This window comes from Schistocerca serialis, chromosome 5 (assembly GCF_023864345.2).
Source record: "Schistocerca serialis cubense isolate TAMUIC-IGC-003099 chromosome 5, iqSchSeri2.2, whole genome shotgun sequence".
Taxonomy (NCBI): domain Eukaryota; kingdom Metazoa; phylum Arthropoda; class Insecta; order Orthoptera; family Acrididae; genus Schistocerca; species Schistocerca serialis.
Genome location: NC_064642.1, coordinates 562,203,510 through 562,223,033, shown reverse-complemented (window position 1 = coordinate 562,223,033; position 19,524 = coordinate 562,203,510). Strand labels below are relative to the sequence as shown.

The following is a 19,524-nucleotide window of genomic DNA, read 5'->3' as shown; positions in this document are numbered from 1 at the left end:
AGGAGTGACACCACCAGCAGTCGACCAATGGGTAACATATTTTAAATTTACGTAATTTTAGCTGTTGTATAATGGAGTCTTTCTGACGGATATCTATAATTTCACAGTGTAAACGCCCAGAAGATGACCCCTACGTCGGGTTGAGACCGGTTGACGGTATAATAATAATAAATGCGATTAAGACTGTTTTGAATAATTGACACTTGTACTCTGCCTAGCATTAAATTCTGATGGTAGTTTCGCCACAGTTTGCCGCCTGTCCTGTTCACCAGTCTGCCCAGCCTACGACGTCCGACATCTGTAATGAGAGGTGGCCGTCCAACACCACAACGTCTGGACGTGGTTTCACCTTGGTTTCGCCACGTGTTGCAGACATTCACCACAACACTCCTAGAACACCCGACAGGTCGTACACTTTCCGAAATGCTCGTGTCGAGCCTCTGGGCCATTACAATTTACCCTCGGTCAAACTACGATAGATCGCGCGCCTTCCCCATTCTACACACAAGACAGCACGCTCACTGATACCACACGTACCGTGCGTGGGTCTGACTAGCAGCCATTCCTTGTCAAGCGACGCTGCTATCTTCTGTACGGTTTTACGACGGTGAGTCAAATGAAAACCTTAAATATTTTTTTAAATATCATTTATTGTGCAGAAGTGGTACAAAGCTGTATCACTTTTCAACATAATCTCCCTCACGCACAATGCAAGTCCTCCAGCGCTTACAAAGTGCGTAAATTCCTTTAGAACAAAATTGTTTTGGTAGTCCGCGCAACCACTCATGCACCGCGTGGCGTACCTCTTCATCAGAACGGAACTTCTTTCCTCCCATTGCGTCTTTGAGTGGTCCAAACATACGGAAATCACTTGGTGATGGGGAATGGTGTCATTCCTTGCTCGTTCTCTTCGTTTCCGGTTGGTTGGAAGTGATCCCAGGTTTCGTCCCCAGTAACGATTCTTGCAAGGAAGCCATCACCTTCTCGTTCAAAGCGCCGAAGAAGTTCTTCACAACCATCAACACGTCGTTCTCTCATTTGAGGAGTCAGCTGCCGTGGCACCCATCTTGCAGGCACTTTGTAAAACTGGAGCACATCATGCACATTGTGGTGTGCTGACCCATGACTAATCTGTAAACATGCTGCAATGTCATTCAGTGTCACTCGGCGGTTTCCTTCACAATGGATTCTACTGCTGGAATGTTCTGTGGAGTCACAACTCGTTGTGCCTGACCTGAACGGGGAGCATCTTCCACTGAAGCCACACAATTTGCGAACTTCCTACTCCATTCGTAGACTTGCTGCTGTGACAAACATGCAACACCGTACTGAACTTTCATTCGTCGATGAATTTCAATAGGTTTCGCACCTTCACTACGCAAAAACCGAATAACAGAACGCTGTTCTTCCCTGGTGCAAGTCGCAAGTGGGGCGGCCATCTTTATACTGATACTGCGACAGTATGTGTGCATCTGCATTATGCTGCCACCTGCAGGCCATTCTGCACGCTATTTGTAGCACGCTTACCAACTTACAGGATAACGTCGCGAAATTTCGATTTGTTATTACAAATTTAAGGTTTCATTTGACTCACCCTCGTATATTGATTGTAGGTTGGTAATAATAATGTTCTGGCTGATCAGTGTAAATGGCACTCTCAATTTATTCACAGTTTTGATTTCTTTGGATTACGAAATGGTCTTTGCAAACTTTTCGCAAAGATATCCTGTAGTCAGTAATGGACAGCTAGTGCAAGATCTCCCAGTCATCTCTCTGTGAGACACTCCTGAAGTAATGTGTTTCACGTCTGGCGAGTTCGACTTGCTTTCAACCAATGAAAGTAGCGCGCCGTCAAGTTGTCCATGTGGCTGAGAGTGTTTGAATTCGTATTCTACCCCTCACGCCAAAGCGAGGAAGTTGAAGCAATTTGGAGGTGGTAGCTGCAGTTCTAGAGATCTTTTGGTGACACTGCTGCAGTTATTTGCAGAGGCTGTTAGTAGTCAACGATTAATACATTTAACTCATGTGATACTCGTTTTCATACATGTATTTTTCAAACTTTCCGAATGCTGAATTGATGATGAACTGCAAACGTGATCTCTGCCTAGGCACGCGATGTTGCACAAGCACAGAGGTAGTTTATTCTTCATAAAATGGAACCTTATTACAGGATCTTGTCGTAGTTACTCAATCCGATGCATTATCGTCATTCTTTCATATATTTTAGATTATTCATTGTCTTACTGGGATACGTGCACAGAAAACTTCTATTTTTATGGCTGCTGGAAATTCGATTCAAGTCCATGTGTATTGTGATTCTCACGCATTGCATGTTCCTGTTAGCCCACTTTCAAGTTAATACAGTGTATCGGTTCACTATTACTGTCCTTCATGTCTGTTCTCCCAAGTCATTTATTTAATTTTCGTATGCAATACGGTACTGATGCACGCTTTGTGTAGCGCCATATTGAACTCACTTGTTGGCAACATCCCCTTTGTCTATTGAATGATTATTCATAGTACAGAGAATGAAAAAGCTCAATCATGAACAGCTCTCCTGCGTTATTAGTAATAAACATACCGTCTTCTTGCTTGACTACACCGAGGTGATAAGTCATGGGATGGCGATATGCACATAAAAAGTGGTCCATTGATCGTGACTGGGCCAAATATCTCACGAAATAAGCGTCAAACGAAAAAACTACATAGAACGAAACTCGTCTAGACTGAAGGGGGAAACCAGATGGCGCTATGGTTGGCCCGCTAGATGGCGCTGCCATAGGTCAAACGGATATCAACTGCGTTTTTTTAAATAGGAACCCCCATTTTTTATTACATATACGTGTAGTACCTAAAGAAATATGAATGTTTTAGTTGGACCACTTTTTTCGCTTTGTGATAGATGGCACTGTAATAGTTACAAACATACGGGTCACTATTTTAGACGAACAGTTGGTAATAGGTAGGTTTTTTAAATTGAAATACAGAACGTAGGTACGTTTGAACATTTTATTTCGGTTGTTCCACTATGATACATGTACCTTTGTGAACTTACCATTTCTGAGAACGCATGCTGTTACAGCGTGATTACCTGTAAATACCACATTAATGCAATAAATGCTCAAAAGGATGTCTGTCAACCGCAAGGCATTTGGCAATACGTGTAACCACATTCCTCTCAACAGCGAGTAGTTCGCCTTCCGTAATGTTCGCACATGCATTGACAATGCGCTGACGCATGTTGTCAGGCGTTGTCGGTGGATCACGGTAGCAAATGTCCTTCAACTTTCCCCACAGAAAGAAATCCGGGGACGTCAGATCCGGTGAACGTGCAGGCCATGGTATGGTGCTTCGACGACCAATCCACCTGTCATGAAATATGCTATTCAATACCGCTTCAACCGCACGCGAGCTATGTGCCTGACATCCATCATGTTGGAAGTACATCGCCATTCTGCCAAGCAGTGAAACATCTTGTAGTAACATCGGCAGAACATTTCTTAAGAAATCAGCATACATTGCACCATTTAGATTGCCATCGAAAAAATGGGGGCCAATTATCCTTCCTCCCATAATGCCGCACCATTCTTTAACCCGCCAAGGTCGCTGATGTCCCACTAGTCGCAGCCATCGTGGATTTTCCGTTGCCCAATAGTGCATATTAAACCGGTTTACGTTAGCGCTGTTGGTGAATGACGCTTCGTCGCTAAATAGAACGCGTACAAAAAATCTGTCATCGTCCTGTAATTTCTCTTGTGCCCAGTGGCAGAGCCGTACGCGACGTTCAAAGTCGTTGCCATGCAATTCCTGGTGCAGAGAAATATGGTACGGCTGCAATCGATGTTGATGTAGCCTTCTCAACACCAACGTTTTTGAGATTCCCGATTCTCGCGCAATTTGTCTGCCACTGATGTGCGGATTAGCCGCGACAACAGCTAAAACACGTACTTGGGCATCATCATTTGTTGCAGGTCGTGGTTGACGTTTCACATGTTGCTGAACACTTCCTCTTTCCTTAAACAACGTAACTATCCGGCGAACGGTCCGGACACTTGGATGATGTCGTCCAGGATCGCAATTGGTAAACGGTCCATTTTAACACGGGTAATGTATCACGAAGCAAATACCGTCCGCACTGGCGGTATGTTACGTGATACCACGTACTTACACGTTTGTGACTATTACAGCGCCATCTGTCACAAGGCGAAAAAAGTCGTCCAACTAAAACATTCATATTTCTTTACGTACTACACGTTTATGTAATAAAAAATGGGGGTTCCTATTCAAAAAAACGCACTTGATATCCGTTTGACCTATGGCAGCGCCATCTAGCGGGCCAACCATAGCGCCATCTGGTTTCCCCCTTCAATCTAGACGGGTTTCGTTCTTTGTAGTTTTTTCGTTTTATGCTTATTTCGTGAGATATTTGGCCCGGTCACTATCAACGGACCACCCTGTATACAAAATGGCGTTAGTAGTGTGTACACAAGGTATAAAAAGCGCAGTGCACTATCAAGCTGAATGTATACTCAACTCATTCGTGTGAAAACGTTTCCGACATGATTACAGCCGTACTACGTGAATTAACTGAACGCGGAATGTAGTTGTACCTAGATGCATGGGACATGCCATTTCGGAAATAGTTAGGGAATTTAGTCTTCCGAGATCCACATTGTCAAGAGTGTGCAGAGAATACCAAATTTCAAGCGTTTCTCTCACCATGGACATCGCAGTGGCCGATAGCCTTCGCATAACGGCCGAGAGCAGCGGCATTCGCGTAGAATTGTCAGTGCTAACAGACAAGCAAGACTGCATGAAATAACCACAGACATCAAGGTGGGACGTACGACCAACGTATCCGTTAGGACAATACGACGAAATCTGACGTTAATAGGCTATGGCAGCAGACGACCCAGTCACATAAGCTACACTTGTAATTTTCGAGCTGCTTGTTTTATTGTTAGGGTGCATTCTACTGTAACTGCTCCTTTTCTCACTATTTAAGATCTGATGGAGTTATGAAATTGTTTATTGGGTCATAAACATTACTATACAAGGCATAGATTCAACAAATCGGGGCTTAATCTATGACAGTAATGTTAGTAGACCAGTTCTTAACACAGTGTGCCATAATCTAGGGTCCAAATTCAGCCCCAGCAGACACAGCTTAGATTTCAGCTGGAGAAGCATACAGGTAGATCGTACCTTATTCTCGCAAAGTCTCATGCAATTTCAAAACATCAATAGTGACCTGTTAGTACCATAGGTAGGCGTTAATGGCCATACGCCAATGAAACAGATTGTGAAAAATAACTTGGTGTCCAGCTGAATACTGACCAGCCGCTGTGACCGAGCGGTTCTAGGCGCTTCAGTCTGGAACCTCTCTGCTGCTACGGTCGCAGGTTCGAATGTCCTTAGGGACTGATGTCCTCAAATATTAAGTCCCATAGTGCTTAGAGCCATTTGAACCATTTTTTCCAGCTGGATACCAAGTTAAAACGGAGTCAACATACGAAGCTCAATTCAGCTTGTTATACCTTTAGAAGCTTGGTTGTCCTATGGTATGGTATTCTGTGGAGCCACAATGAAAGACACAAAAATATTTTTCATCTAGGCTCTATCTCCTTGTCTAGGTTGTGGAATGGTGTTACAACTCCCTTGGGAAGGTATTCAACAAGCTCTAGTCTACAATAAAACATGAAACTGAGAATTGAAAAAAAAATATTTCTTATTAGGCCTTTTTTTACAAAGTTTCTGAATATCTGGATTCTACGATTGAAAAGTTCTGTCACCTACATGGCAAGTAGTTGTCTTCCTTGTAAAGTTGCATGGCAAGTAGTACTGTCCCGTAAATAGAACTCATTTTCTTTGAGAAACACCATTGCAGGCAAGTAATATTAAGCTACCAATTGCAGGTAAGCAGCAGCTGTATAGTAAACTGAGAAGGTAGCAGCATTTTGCACAGTACCAACTTTCTTTCTGCTTTACTCGATTACATTTAGCTGTAATAAGCATGAGTAACATTGAGCATTATTGTGATATTTTGCTGATAATAGACCATACACATTAAGTATAGATAGTTTCAATATTATTTTTTTATCTATGGTATACCTTGACTCGTTCCACGTTCCTTAAGGTTCTCCTTGTTGATAGTATTAGCATGGTGTATAAGTTCGTATCGTTTTTGTGTTGCATGTTGGTATTCCGATTGCTATGTGTTTATCTATCGATTGTGATTCTTTATTTATAGTTCACTGTTGCTATATGTATTTACATATTGTCAGTTTTCATTAGGAGATAGTGAATGGAGCCGTGGGTGCTAGAACATGGGTGGCCAAGTGAAGAAATAGAAGCATTTCCGACATATTTTTCTGTTTGTGTTCAGTAGACGGATGACAAGAGCGGCGGCAACCAGAAACGTTTGCACCCTGTACGGGGATAATGCCATTAGCCAGAGCGTCGCAATAAAATGGCTGTCTCGTTTTAAGGAGGATGGTTTTAACATTTGCGACTCTCCACATTCAGGAAGATCTTCGGCGTTTGATCAAGATCGCTTAAAGACATTAATCCACAATGATCTACGCCAGTACACTCGAGAACTGGCATATGTGATGAGCTGTGATCATTCCACCATGGTGCTACATATTCATGCAACAGGGAGGATTCAAAAATCAGGTGTATGGGTACCGCACACTCTAAGCCAAAATCGCAAAAATTAGGAGCATCTCTGCTACCTCGTCATCAACTGGCTCATGACAAACATCGACCACTCCTATCCTGTATAGTTATTGGTGACGAGAAATGTTGTCTAAAATAAGAGAAAGCAAGGAATTGCTGTGCCCAAACAAAGCAGCAGCTCCCCATACAAAGACGTGCGTGCAACCACAAAAGATAATGTTATGTATCTGGCGGAACAGCGACAGTGTAACGTACAAAGAATTGCTTCTGCAAGGTGTAACCATCACTGTTGACATTTATTGTCAACAACTGAGATATCTTGCAGAGCAGTGTAAGAACAACGACCAAAAAGAGTGCGAGAAGTGATGCTACTCCACAATGACACCCGCCTGCATTCTAATAGACCGTAAAAAAAAAACACTATACAGGAGTTGGGTCGGGAAGCCATTCTGCATCCACCTTATTCACCTGGTCTTGCGCCCTCAGGTTTGCAACTTTTCTGCTCCCTATCAAACAACCTTGAAGGAACTTCCTTTCTGGAAGAAAATATGCTCCGTTCATGACTCCACGAGTTTTTCGCCTCAAAGCTATATGATTTTTACAGTCGTGAAATCGAAAAGTTTCTCCACAATTGGCATACTGATGAAGATAATGTGGGAGAACGTATTATTGATGACTAAAGTCTCTGTTATGTGTATCTGTTGTGATTATTAAACTTGTGGAGAAATGCTACAAACTTACGTACGAACCTAATATTTACAGAACACGATGAATGAGTGAATATTTAGGGGTATAGAAGAATATTAAGTGGTTTGAGATCCATCATGCACTATTTTAAGAAACGTTTTTGGAGCAGTGATCAAAAATTTTGAAAATTTTTCTTTTTAAAATTCAGTCTTGATCACACCACGTATGTTACAAGAACATAGGTGATCGGTTTCGGTCATATCACATGACCATCATCAGATCTGTAATTTAATTTAGAAAGTAATAGAAACCTTACTAGATTGACAATAAAATATGACAAAATGGTTATAAGGATAAAATACAATAAGACGTGTTATACCCATGGCATCCTTAAAAGATGGTAGGTGGAGCACTCTTGTCAGCTGCTCCGATGTCAACTGGTGCCAGCAAGTGACGAGCATACGCTTAAATACGAATATGCTCCGCCTACCTCTTCTCCCTCCACCTCACGTCAACCAATCAGTATAAAATATGTTCACATAATCGTCAAAACGTAAAAAAGTACAATAATAACATTAAATAATTATGTATAATATATCTCTTTACAACCATGCAATTACTTAAATATTGTATAAAATATCAATTAAAAGCTTTAAAATACATCGTCTGTGCAGTTATTTTAAAGCTTTTAATTGATATTTTATACAATATTTAAGTAATTGCATGGTTGTAAAGAGATATATTATACATAACTATTTTATGCTATTATTGCACTTTGTTTTTTTTTACGTTTTGACGATTATGTAAGCCCATTTTATACTGATTGGTTGACGTGAGGTGGAGGGAAGAGAGGTAGGCGTATGCTCGTCACTTGCTGGCATCAGTTGACATCGGAGCAGCTGACAAGAGTGCCCCACCTACCATCTTCGAAGGATGCCATGGGTATAACACATCTTATTGTATTTTATCCTTATAACCATTTTGTCATATTTTATTGTCAATCTAGTAAGGTTTCTATTACTTTCTAAATTAAATTACAGGTCTGATGATAGTCATGTGATTTGACCGAAACCGGTCACCTATGTTCTTGTAACATACGTGGTGTGATCAAGACTGAATTTTAAAAAGAAAAATCATCATGCACTAATTATGTCATGTAGCACTCATTTGGAGCACATAAACTCTGACAGTGTTGGTTCATATGAGTAGCTGGAATGAGGAGGAAACATAGTAAAAGGTAACAAATTTTTTGACTGTTGTTATTGGCCGCCGGCCGCTGTGGCTGAGCGGTTCTAGGCACTTCAGACCGGAACCGCGCTGCTGCTACGGTCGCAGATTCGAATCCTGCCTCGGGCATGGATGTGTGTGATGTCCTTAGGTTAGTTAGGTTTAAGTAGTTCTCAGTTCTAGGGGACTGATGACCTCAGATGTTAAGTCCCATGGTGCTTGCAGCCATTTGAACCATTTGTTGTCGGCCGACAGGTGCTGTTTGCTCGCTCGGCGGGTATGCTGATAGCATCACGGCTGGTGGCTGGTCTGGGCGTTGGGGCCAGCATCTGCCTGGTACCGATGTACGTGGGGGAGGTGGCCGAGGCCAAGGTGCGGGGGATGCTCGGCACTGTCTTCCAGTTCGCCAATAGCGTCGGTTTCCTCGTGTCCTACAGCATGGGCCCCTACATGTCCTACTCGGTCGTGGCCATCGTGTCGGCCACCGTGCCAGTCCTCTTCATGCTGGGCTTCCTGTGGATGCCCGAGTCACCATACTTCTTGGCTCTGCGTGGAAGGGACGAGGAAGCCGAGAGCGCCTTGAGGAGGCTGCGAGGTGCCGTGTCTGAGGAAGCCATCCAGGAGGAGCTCGGCATTGTGCAGAAGTACGTCAAGGAGCAGCGAGGTGAGGGGCTGCACCTTACTTTGGATCTCACGTCAGACAGCTGTACTGATAATGGATGTTTTGCTTGTTAGTATAAAATTATATGGCATCATTAATTAAACATACGATGAAATTCACCCAAAAATTAAGTTTCCCACTCCATCAGAAAATAGCAGATCATAAATTGAGAGACATGTATGTGACAGATGAAGAACATTGCAATGAACACTTACACTACTGGCCATTAAAATTGCTACAGCAAGAAGAAATGCAGATGATCAACGGGTATTCATTGGACAAATGTACTATTCTAGAACTGACATGTGATTACATTTTCACGCAATTTGGGTGCATAGATCCTGAGAAATCACTACCCGTAACAACCACCTCTGGCCGTAATAACGGCCTTGATACGCCTGTTCATTGAGTCAAACAGAGCTTCGATGGCGTGTACAGGTACAGCTGCACATATAGCTTCAACAAGATATCACAGTTCATCAAGAGTTGTGACGGACGTATTGTGACGAGCCAGCTGCTCGGCCACCATTGACCAGACGTTTTCAGTTGGTGAGAGATCTGGAGATTGTGCTGGCCATGGCAGCAGTCGAACATTTTCTGTATCCAGAAAGGCCATTACAGGACCTGCAACATGCGGTCGTGCATTGTCCTGCTGAAAGGTGGGGTTTCGCAGGGATCGAATGTAGGGTAGAGCCACTGGTCGTAACACATATGAAATGTACCGTCCACTGTTCAAAGTGCCGTCAATGCGAACAAGAGGAGACCGAGACGTGTAACCAGTGGCACCCCATACCATCACACCGATTCATACGCCAGTATGGCGATGACGAATACACGCTTCCAGTGTGCGTTCACCGCAGTGTCGCCGAACACGGATGCGACCATCATGATGCTGTAAACAGAACCGGGATTCATCCGAAAAAATGACGTTTCGCCATTCGTGCACCGTGGTTCGTCGTTGAGTACACCATCGCAGGCCCTCCTGCCTGTGATGCAGCGTCAAGGGTAACCGCAGCCATGGTCTCCGAGCTGATAGTCCATGCTGCTGCAAACGTCGTCGAACTGTTGATGCAGATGGTTGTTGCCTTGCAAACGTCCCCATCTGTTGACTCAGGGATCGAGACGTGGCTGCACGATCCGCTACAGCCATGCTGATAAGATGCCTGTCATCTCGCCTGCTAGTGATACGAGGCCGTTGGGATCCAACACGACGTTCCGTATTGCCCTCCTGAGCCCACCGATTCCATATTCCGCTAGCAATCATTGGATCTCGACCAACGCGAGCAGCAATGTCGCCTTATGATAAACCGCAATCGCGATAGGCTACACTCGAAACTTTATCAAAGTCGGAACATGATGGTACGCATTTCACCTCCTTACACGAGGCATCACAACAACGCTTCACCAGGCAACGCCGGTCTACTGCTGTTTGTGTATGAGAAATCGGTTGGAAACGTTCCTCATGTCAGCACGTTGTAGGTGTCGCCACCGGCGCCAACGCTGTGCGAATGCTTTGTAAAGCTAATCATTTGCATATCACATCATCTTCTTCCTGTCAGTTAAATTTCGCATCTGTAGCATTTCATCTTCGTGGTGTAGCAATTTTAATGGCCAGTAGCGTATTTCCATGTTGAGTGGCTATTTTATGTAGTGAAGGATTTTGTTCTTGGAGAACTTATTAACATTTATTGCAATGCTAATTATAACTGATCCATTTCATTTGAATTTTAGCAATCAAGTACACAATAACTGCTTTTACTTCCACAAACTTTATCTCTTCTGAACCATTGATGGTAATTATTCTTAAAAACAAATAATTATTGCTGACTACCAAATGGGGCCAGTATGATGTGCTAGCATCGAGGAACTGGTGGCTTCAATGCTACGTACATTAGATGTCATCCCTGGACAGCAATCAGTCATATACAGCTTATTATCTATAGATAACTGTTCTAATTCTCTGTCTACGAACTATCATCAACAGTGTGTAAGAATTGGTGCAAGTTATGCAGACATCAGCACTGAATCTACAAGAAAGTAATTATAACCAAGAAACAAATATGTTCTGTAATCGTACAGATAACTGACATCAGTGAGAGTCGTCCGAAGTTCGAGGAATGTGGGCTCCTCAGTCAATTTGGCTCAAGGTAAACTTCAGCGACAGAGCCACTGGATAGTACTTTTTAAACAATTCTTCTTCTTCTTCTTCTTTCGATTTCGGCCATCTTTGGACCACGTTCAACAATTCACTTGCCCGGCTTTTTGATCTTTTTTTCTCTCTTCCCAATATTTCCTCATCATTTTCGAGTGGTTCCTCCTCCGCTCTTCCGACCATTTCCTGTTATTATTCTTTAGTTTCGTTTCTTCTGGAAAACACTTAATTTCGTTCACTATTTGTCTAAACTTTTCCCTGTCCATGATTGACTCACGGGTGACATTAAAATAGGCCAAATCCTTTTTCACCATCTGTATCCATTTATTGTTGGTTTTTTCGTTCCTGTTACTATGTTCAAACACTTTTCTTGTTAGTCTGTTTCCATCCATCCTCGACAGGTGACCATAAAACGTTAGTCTGCGTTTACGCATTGCCTCACTCACTTTCTCAATAGTTTTGTATATTTCCTTATTACTCTTTAGCTTGTACTCTTCTCCAATCTTTCTCGGTCCTAATATTTTTCTCAAAATTTTCCTTTCTTTCTTTTCCACGTTTTCTATTTCCCCCTTTTTGTTAAGAGTTAGGCACTCCGATGCATACAGGCATTCTGGTCTAATGACAGTTTTATAATGTCTTAATTTAGCTTGAATCGAAATGTTTTTTTTGTTATATATGTCTTTGGTTTTTTGAAAAGCAAATTCCATTTTCCTTGCTCTCGCCTGGTTTGCACTCTTGTCTAAACCATTCACTTGAATTATTTCACCTAAATACTTAAATTTTTCTACTCTCTTAATATTGCCGTATTTAGTAATAAGATTTTTCTTGTTATTTCTATGATTAGACATATACACGGTTTTTTCAAATGAAATCTGCAGTCCAGCTCTGGCCGAAACTTCTTGTAGTTTCTCCAGGTAGTTCTGAGCTATTTCTTCGTTTTCTGTAATTATTGCCAGATCGTCTGCAAAAGCTAAACAGTCCACTTCTATTTTTTCTTTTTTTGTTCCAATTCTGATGTCATTCTTGGTGCCTTTGAGTTCTTCTTTCCATATTCTCAATATCTTTTCCAGTACGCAGTTGAAGAGGATTGGGGATAAACCATCACCTTGTCTAACACCTGTTTTAATTTCGAACTTCCTTGAAATTTCACCCATAAATTTAACTTTGGCCTTACTGTTTGTTAGCGTCTGTTTGATAATTTGAATTGTTTTCGTATCGACCCCAAATTCTTCCAATACTTTCAGTAATGTTTCTCTATCTACCGAGTCGTATGCTTTTTTGAAATCTACAAATACTATTGCAAATCTCTGGCCTCTTGAGATTCTGTAACGAATTAGTGTTTTCAGGTTAAATATTTGTTCAACACAGGATCTACCTTGTCTAAAACCTGCTTGATATTCACCTATTTTTTTATCCAGAACTGGCTCCACGATTTGAAGTAATTTCCTTGACAAAATTTTGTATCCTACTGGTAGTAGCGAGATCCCTCTATAATTATTAACATTCATCTTATCTTTAAACAATTCATTTTTTAAAAATATAATCCCTTTTTCGTTGAAAAGTAACTCTAATCTTTTTTCAGTTGCACTAAGTGCTTTCCACTATCATAGGACATACGTCATGAGCTAGTAGTTGCAAACTTCATGCTTTTGAAAGTGCTTTTTCTTAAGTGTTGTTTCATCCCCCTTACCTCAGCAATAGAAGTGTCTCTCCCTTCAGCCAAAGCCATATTAAAATACGTGATTCAAAAGGACATAATTTTAGATAGGCTTTTACAATTATTAAAATGTATTTGTCGCGCTTTACATTCTGAATTAAGAAACCTGTATAATGAAATACAAATAAAAATAATAAGATGGTGCAGAAAGGTAACAGTCTTAAGAAGAATGGCTACATTTCACACAAACTTGAAGGATGTGCATAGAGAAGAGATAGTTGTTAGTAGGCTGTTTAGGTTTTTAATTTGGTAACACCACGTAGTGCTCTGTATGAAAATTGCTGACTGCGCTGTGTGCAGTCTGTGACTGGTTGGACTCATTGGAAAATTCGCGTGTATTGTAGTTGGATGTGAACAGTGCGTAGCGTTGGGCAGTTGGAGGTGAGCCGTCAGCAGTGGTGGATACGGAGAGAGAGATGCCAAAGTTTTGAGAAGTTGCTATAAGCGGACGATCTGGACGTGTGTCCACTAGAAAAAGGAAATTTGTAAAGATGGATGTCATGAATTTTTATATATAATATATATGTGATGACTTTTGAAGACTATTAAGATAAATACATTGTTTGTTCTCTATCAAAATCATTCATTTGCTAACTATGTCTATCAGTAGTTAGTGCCTTCAGTAGTTAGAATCTTTTATTTAGCTGGCAGTATTGGCGCTCGCTGTATTGCAGTAGTTCGAGTAACGAAGATTTTTGTAAGTGATTCGTGAAAGGTATAGGTTATTGTTAGTCAGGGCCATTCTTTTGTAGGGATTATTGAAAGTCAGACTGCGTTGCGCTAAAAATATTGTGTGGCAGTTTAGTGACGATCAGAAGAAGTAAAGAGAAAACTGTCTGAGTACTTTGTGTTTTACAGAGTTGTTTCTGCATCAAATAACGTAGAAGTTTACCAGCACAGTCTTTCATAATTTTTCAAAGTGTACGTTTCATAGTTAAAAAGGAAAGTTTGGCCGGCCGCTGGGGCCAAGCGGTTTTAGGCGCTTCAGACCGTAACCGCGCTGCTACTACAGTCCCAAGTTCGAATCCTGCCTCGGGCATAGATGTGTGTCATGTCCTTCAGTTAGTTAGGTTTAAGTAGTACTAAGTCTAGAGGACTGATGACCTCAGATGTGAAGTCCCATAGTGCTTAGAGCCATTTGAACCATTTTTGGAAAGTTTAGATATTCTGTAGTGTCGTTGCGTTTGGGTATATGACAAAAGGGTCTGGTGGGTTGGAGCTGTAGATGTGATGGCAGAACGGTAGTGGATGCTACGAGGCAGAAATAGAGAAGGGACTGGGCTGTAGAATCAGCTGTGATATCATGACGAAAGGGTCAGTGAAGAGAGGAAGGTAGGGAGCTGTATTACATGATACGACTGGAAGGATGATTTGGATTTGATAGGGTGGATAAATGTCAAGATAGATGTCATTCTCTGGGACAAGGAGTTGGATGCAGTTATGAAGTCGGGAGATCAGAAGCAGAGTAAGTGTACACTACTGGCCATTAAAATTGCTACACCAAGAGGAAATGCAGATGATAAACGAATGTTCATTGGACAAATATATTATACTAGAACTGACATGTGATTACATTTTCACGCAATTTGGGTGCATAGATCCTGAGAAATCATTACTCAGAACAACCACCTCTGGCCGTAATAAAGGCCTTGATACGCCTGGGCATCGAGTCAAACAGATCTTGGATGGCGTGTACAGCTACAGCTACCCATGCAGGTTCAACACGATACCACAGTTCATCAAGAGTAATGACTGGCGTGTTGTGACGAGCCAGTTGCTCGGCCACCATTGACCAGAGTTTTCAATTGGTGAGAGATCTGGAGAATGTGCTGGCCAGGGCAGCAGTGGAACATTTTCTGTATCCAGAAAGACCCGTACAGGACCTGCAACATGCGGTCGTGCATTGTCTTGCTGAAATGTAGGCTTTCGCAGCGACCGAATGATGGGTAGAGCCACGGATCGTAACGCATCTGAAATGTAACGTCCACTGTTTAAAGTGCCGTCAATGCGAACAAGAAGTGACCCAGACGTGTAACCAATGGCACCCCATACCATCACGCTGGGTGATACGCCAGTATGGCAATGACGAATACACGCTTCCAAAGTGCGTTCATCGCGATGTCGCCAAACACGGATGCGACCATCATGATGCTGTAAACAGGACCTGGATTTATCCGAGAAAATGACGTTTTGCCATTCGTGCACCCAGGTTCGTCGTTGAGTACACCATCTCAGGCGCTCGTGTCTGTGATGCAGCGTCAAGGGTATCCGCAACCATGGTCTCCGAGTTGATAATCCATACTGCTGCAAACGTCGTCGAACTGTTCGTGCAGATGGTTGTTGTCTCTTGACTCAGGGTTCGAGACGGGGCTGCACGATCCGTTACAGCCTTGCGGGTAAGATGCCTGTCATCTCGACTGCTAGTGATACGAGGCCGTTGGGGTCCAGCACGGCGTTCCGTATTACCCTCCTGGACCCACCGATTCGATATTGGATGTCGACAAACGCGAGCAACAATGTCGATAAACCGCAATCGCGCTAGGCTACAATCCGACCTTTATCAAAGTCGGAAACGTGATGATACGCATTTCTCCTCCTTACAGGAGGCATCACAACAACGTTTCACCAGGCAACGCCGGTCAACTGCTGTTTGTGTATGAGAAATCGGTTGAAAACTTTTCTCGTGTCAGCAGGTTGTAAGTGTCGCCACCTGCGCCAACCTTGTGTGAATGTTCTGAAAAGCTAATCATTTGCATATCACAGCATCTTCATCCTGTCGGTTAAATTTCGCATCTGTAGCACGTCATATTCGTGGTGTAGCAATTTTAATGGTCTGTAGTGTCGATGGAGGATGGGTGAGATGTAAGGGTATAGGAGCAACAAGAAATCAGGTTAGTATATTAGAGATGAAACAATGTACTTGTTGTAGTCGAGTTTGCGGACAGGGGGTAGACAAATGGATGCAGAATGCAGGACAGGGAAGATGGTGTAAATTCAGTTGGAAGGATTGAGAGAATTACATTAGAGCAGTTAACCAATCAATAATGGCATAGGGCGCGATTTGCATGTTCAACCAGTCAGTAGTTACTATCCATTGTGATCTTCCTATTGGATGATAAAGAGGTGGGATTCCAGTATTCGCTGCCAGTTGAGCATTAGGTTGAGGTAGTTTACTGCGTTAACTAATACGATAGGTGTAATATGTAACGATGTGAGTGATGGCGGTACATTGTAGAAGTATTGCCAGAGATTTTGAAGATTTTACCTTGAGGAAACATTGAATACTTCAAGATGTAATTCGATCTAGGAGGAGTTGGAGGGATCATTGGGATGTCTTAGAGTGTAGGGTAGAGTCTAGGGAAGTACAGATCATTAGATGTATTGTTTATGATTTGATTGCAATAAAATGGCCGACAATGTGTTGTTGGGACAGAGACCCAGCGGTCGTGGCTGGAGCGGCTGGGCCAGCTGGTGCGTCGGCGCGGCAGCCGGCGGGCTCTGGTGGTGTGCGTGGTGCTGGTCCTGACGCAGGCGTTCGCGGGGCTGAGTGTGCTCATGGGCTACACTACTGAGATCTTCCAGCAGTCGGGTGTGGCACTGGATGCAGATGTGTGCGCCATCATCGCGGCAGCAGTGCAGACAGTGAGCAGCGTCGCCACATCTCTGCTGGCAGACCGCGCTGGCCGCCGGCCACTGCTGCTGCTCTCGCTCAGTGGCTGCAGCCTCACCATGGCCACACTCGCCACCCTCTTTTACGTCAAGGACGTGGTGCGTGCAGACCTCACTGCAGTGCAGTGGCTGCCACTTGCCGCCATGGCTGCTTTTATCGTGAGTATCATCTCAATATGTAAACTGCGCCCCTAGATTAGGCCGACAACAAAACCAATTTCTGTTCACCCGTGAGATCAATGGCATCATACGCAACTGCACTCAGTCTCGTGATCCATTCCCTGACTTCCAGCAGACGCACCATGTTATCTTGAGTGGAGATTCATCGACACATGTAGCTGTAGGGAAGTATGTAGGAATACTCCGTGTTCATGTCATTTACAGTGTCTATAATAATTAATATCAGAAACTGTGACTTGTGAAAGCCTTTTTTGGATATTCTCTAGTGCAATACGTTCATGTGCATCTTTTTCGAGCTTTTACACACACTTAGAGATGGAATTTACACTACTGGCCATTAAAACTGCTACACCATGAAGAAATGCAGATGATAAACGGGTATTCACTGGACAAATATATTATACTAGAACTGACATGTGATTACATTTTCACTCAGTTTGGGTGCATAGATCCTGAGAAATCACTACCCAGAACAACCACCTCTGGCAGTAATAACGGCCTTGATACGCCTGGGCATCGAGTTAAACTGAGCTTGGATGGCGTGTATAGGTACAGCTGCCCATGCAGCTTCAACACGATACCACAGTTTTTCAAGAGTAGTGACTGGCGTATTGTGACGAGCCAGTTGCTCGGCCACCATTGAGCAGACGTTTTCAATTGGTGACAGATGTGGAGAATGTGCTGGCCAGGGCAGCAGTCGAACATTTTCTGTATCCAGAAACGCCCGTACAGGACCTGCAACATGCGATCGTGCATTATCCTGCTGAAATGTAGGGTTTCGCAAGGTCCGAATGAAGGGTAGAGCCACGGGTCGTAACAGATCTGAAATTTAATGTCCACTGTTCAAAGTGCCGTCAATGCGAACAAGAGGTGACCGAGACGTGTAACCAATGGCACCCCATACCAACACGCTGGGTGATATGCTTCCAATATGCGTTCATCGCGATGTCGCCAAACACGGATGCGACCATCATGATGCTGTAAACAGAACCTAGATTCATCAGCCATGCGGATAAGATGCTTGTCATCTCGACTGCTCGTGATACGAGGCCGTTGGGATCCAGCATGGCGTTCCGTATTACCCTCCTGAACCCACCGATTCCATATTCTGCTAACTGTCATTGGATCTCGACCAACGCGAAGAGCAATGTCGCTATACGATAAAGCGCAATCGCGATAGGCTACAATCCGAGCTTTATTAAAGTCGGAAACGTGATGGTACGCATTTCTCCCCCTTACACGAGGCTTCACAACAACCTTTCACCAGGCAACGCCAGTCAACTGCTGTTTGTGTATGAGAAATCGGTTGGAAACTTTCCTCATGTCAGCACGTTGTAGGTGTCACCATCGGCGCCTCCCTTGTGTGAATGCTCTGGTAAGCTAATCATTTCCATATCACAGCATCTTCTTCCTGTCGTTTAAATTTCGCGTCTGTAGCACGTCATCTTCGTGGTGTAGCAATTTTAATGGCCAGTAGCGTGATATGTTATTTAACTGAAGGTGGTTTTGCTCAGCTAGTTTTCGTCTGTTCTTACTTAGGTTTCCAAAAAATTCAAAAATTTAAAAATTTCGAACGTCGTTTCCACCTAACGCCTGTTATCTATCCGGTGTACCCGTAGAACTCTTCGGTTTTATTCTTCTTTTAAGAGCCATCATTAGTCTTCTGGGTTCCCTGAATTTTTGGGGGAGCCTTCCTTTTCTTCATATTCTTCCAACTATCTTTTTACATTTAAAATAAGACATTTTGAGGCATATAGTCCTTCTGGTTTTGTAACTGAATTACAGCACCTGATTATGGCCTTCTAAGGTACCGCTCATTTTTTTACCTGTTCTGTGGTAGTTTCTACAACAGACCTAGTTTACTGGCTCTTCCTTAGACTGCCCCTTCACACAGACCATTGGGTTGGATCCGTTCCCCTAAGTATTTGGATTTATCAGTAATTTTAATCATGGCATATTTAACCTCTAAGTATTTCTCCCTTTAGTGCCTTTGTTTCATATATTCCGTCTTTTCCCACAATACTTTGAGAACAATTTTTCCAGCGATAAAAATCTCCAGCATTCTTTGCGCACCCTTTCAGTTTCTGGCTAAAAGAGCAACATCATCAGCAAAAGCCAACACTTCATTTTCTGGTTGTTTCCTTTCTTCACAAGATGTATTACAGTTATTCCTTCCAAAGTCAGAGTTTCTTCGAGGACCATATGAAAGAATTGGTGATAATCAGTATCCTTACCTGATCACTGCCTTTATTTCGAGAGACTCAGAGATTTCTCCAAAGAACTAGACTTTCGAAATGATGTCTCTATGTTTTAGGTTTTGCCTCGTTTTTCTATCAATTCAAAATTCCTCTAAAATCTTAAATAAAGTTTTTTATCATTAGAACCATATTCTGTTTTGAATTCCACAAAAATTGCTACTGCTATCTGTCTCCTTTTTGCTGTACTTACACTACTGGCCATTAAAATTGCTACACCAAGAAGAAATGCAGATGATAAACGGGTATTCATTGGACGAATACATTATATTAGAACTGACATGTGATTACATTTTCA

At 42.8% G+C, this 19,524-nt stretch overlaps 1 protein-coding gene across 1 annotated transcript in view; it reads left to right on the top strand.

Moving 5' to 3' along the window:
• The window catches only part of LOC126482081 (facilitated trehalose transporter Tret1-like), a 54,187-nt gene that overhangs the window by 23,661 nt on the left and 11,002 nt on the right, over nucleotides 1–19,524 (top strand). Inside the window, exons 2-3 of the mRNA XM_050106057.1 lie at nucleotides 8,848–9,256; nucleotides 16,556–16,950. Of these exons, the coding sequence (XP_049962014.1) occupies nucleotides 8,848–9,256; nucleotides 16,556–16,950 (804 nt within the window). The remainder of the gene's footprint in view (nucleotides 1–8,847; nucleotides 9,257–16,555; nucleotides 16,951–19,524) is intronic.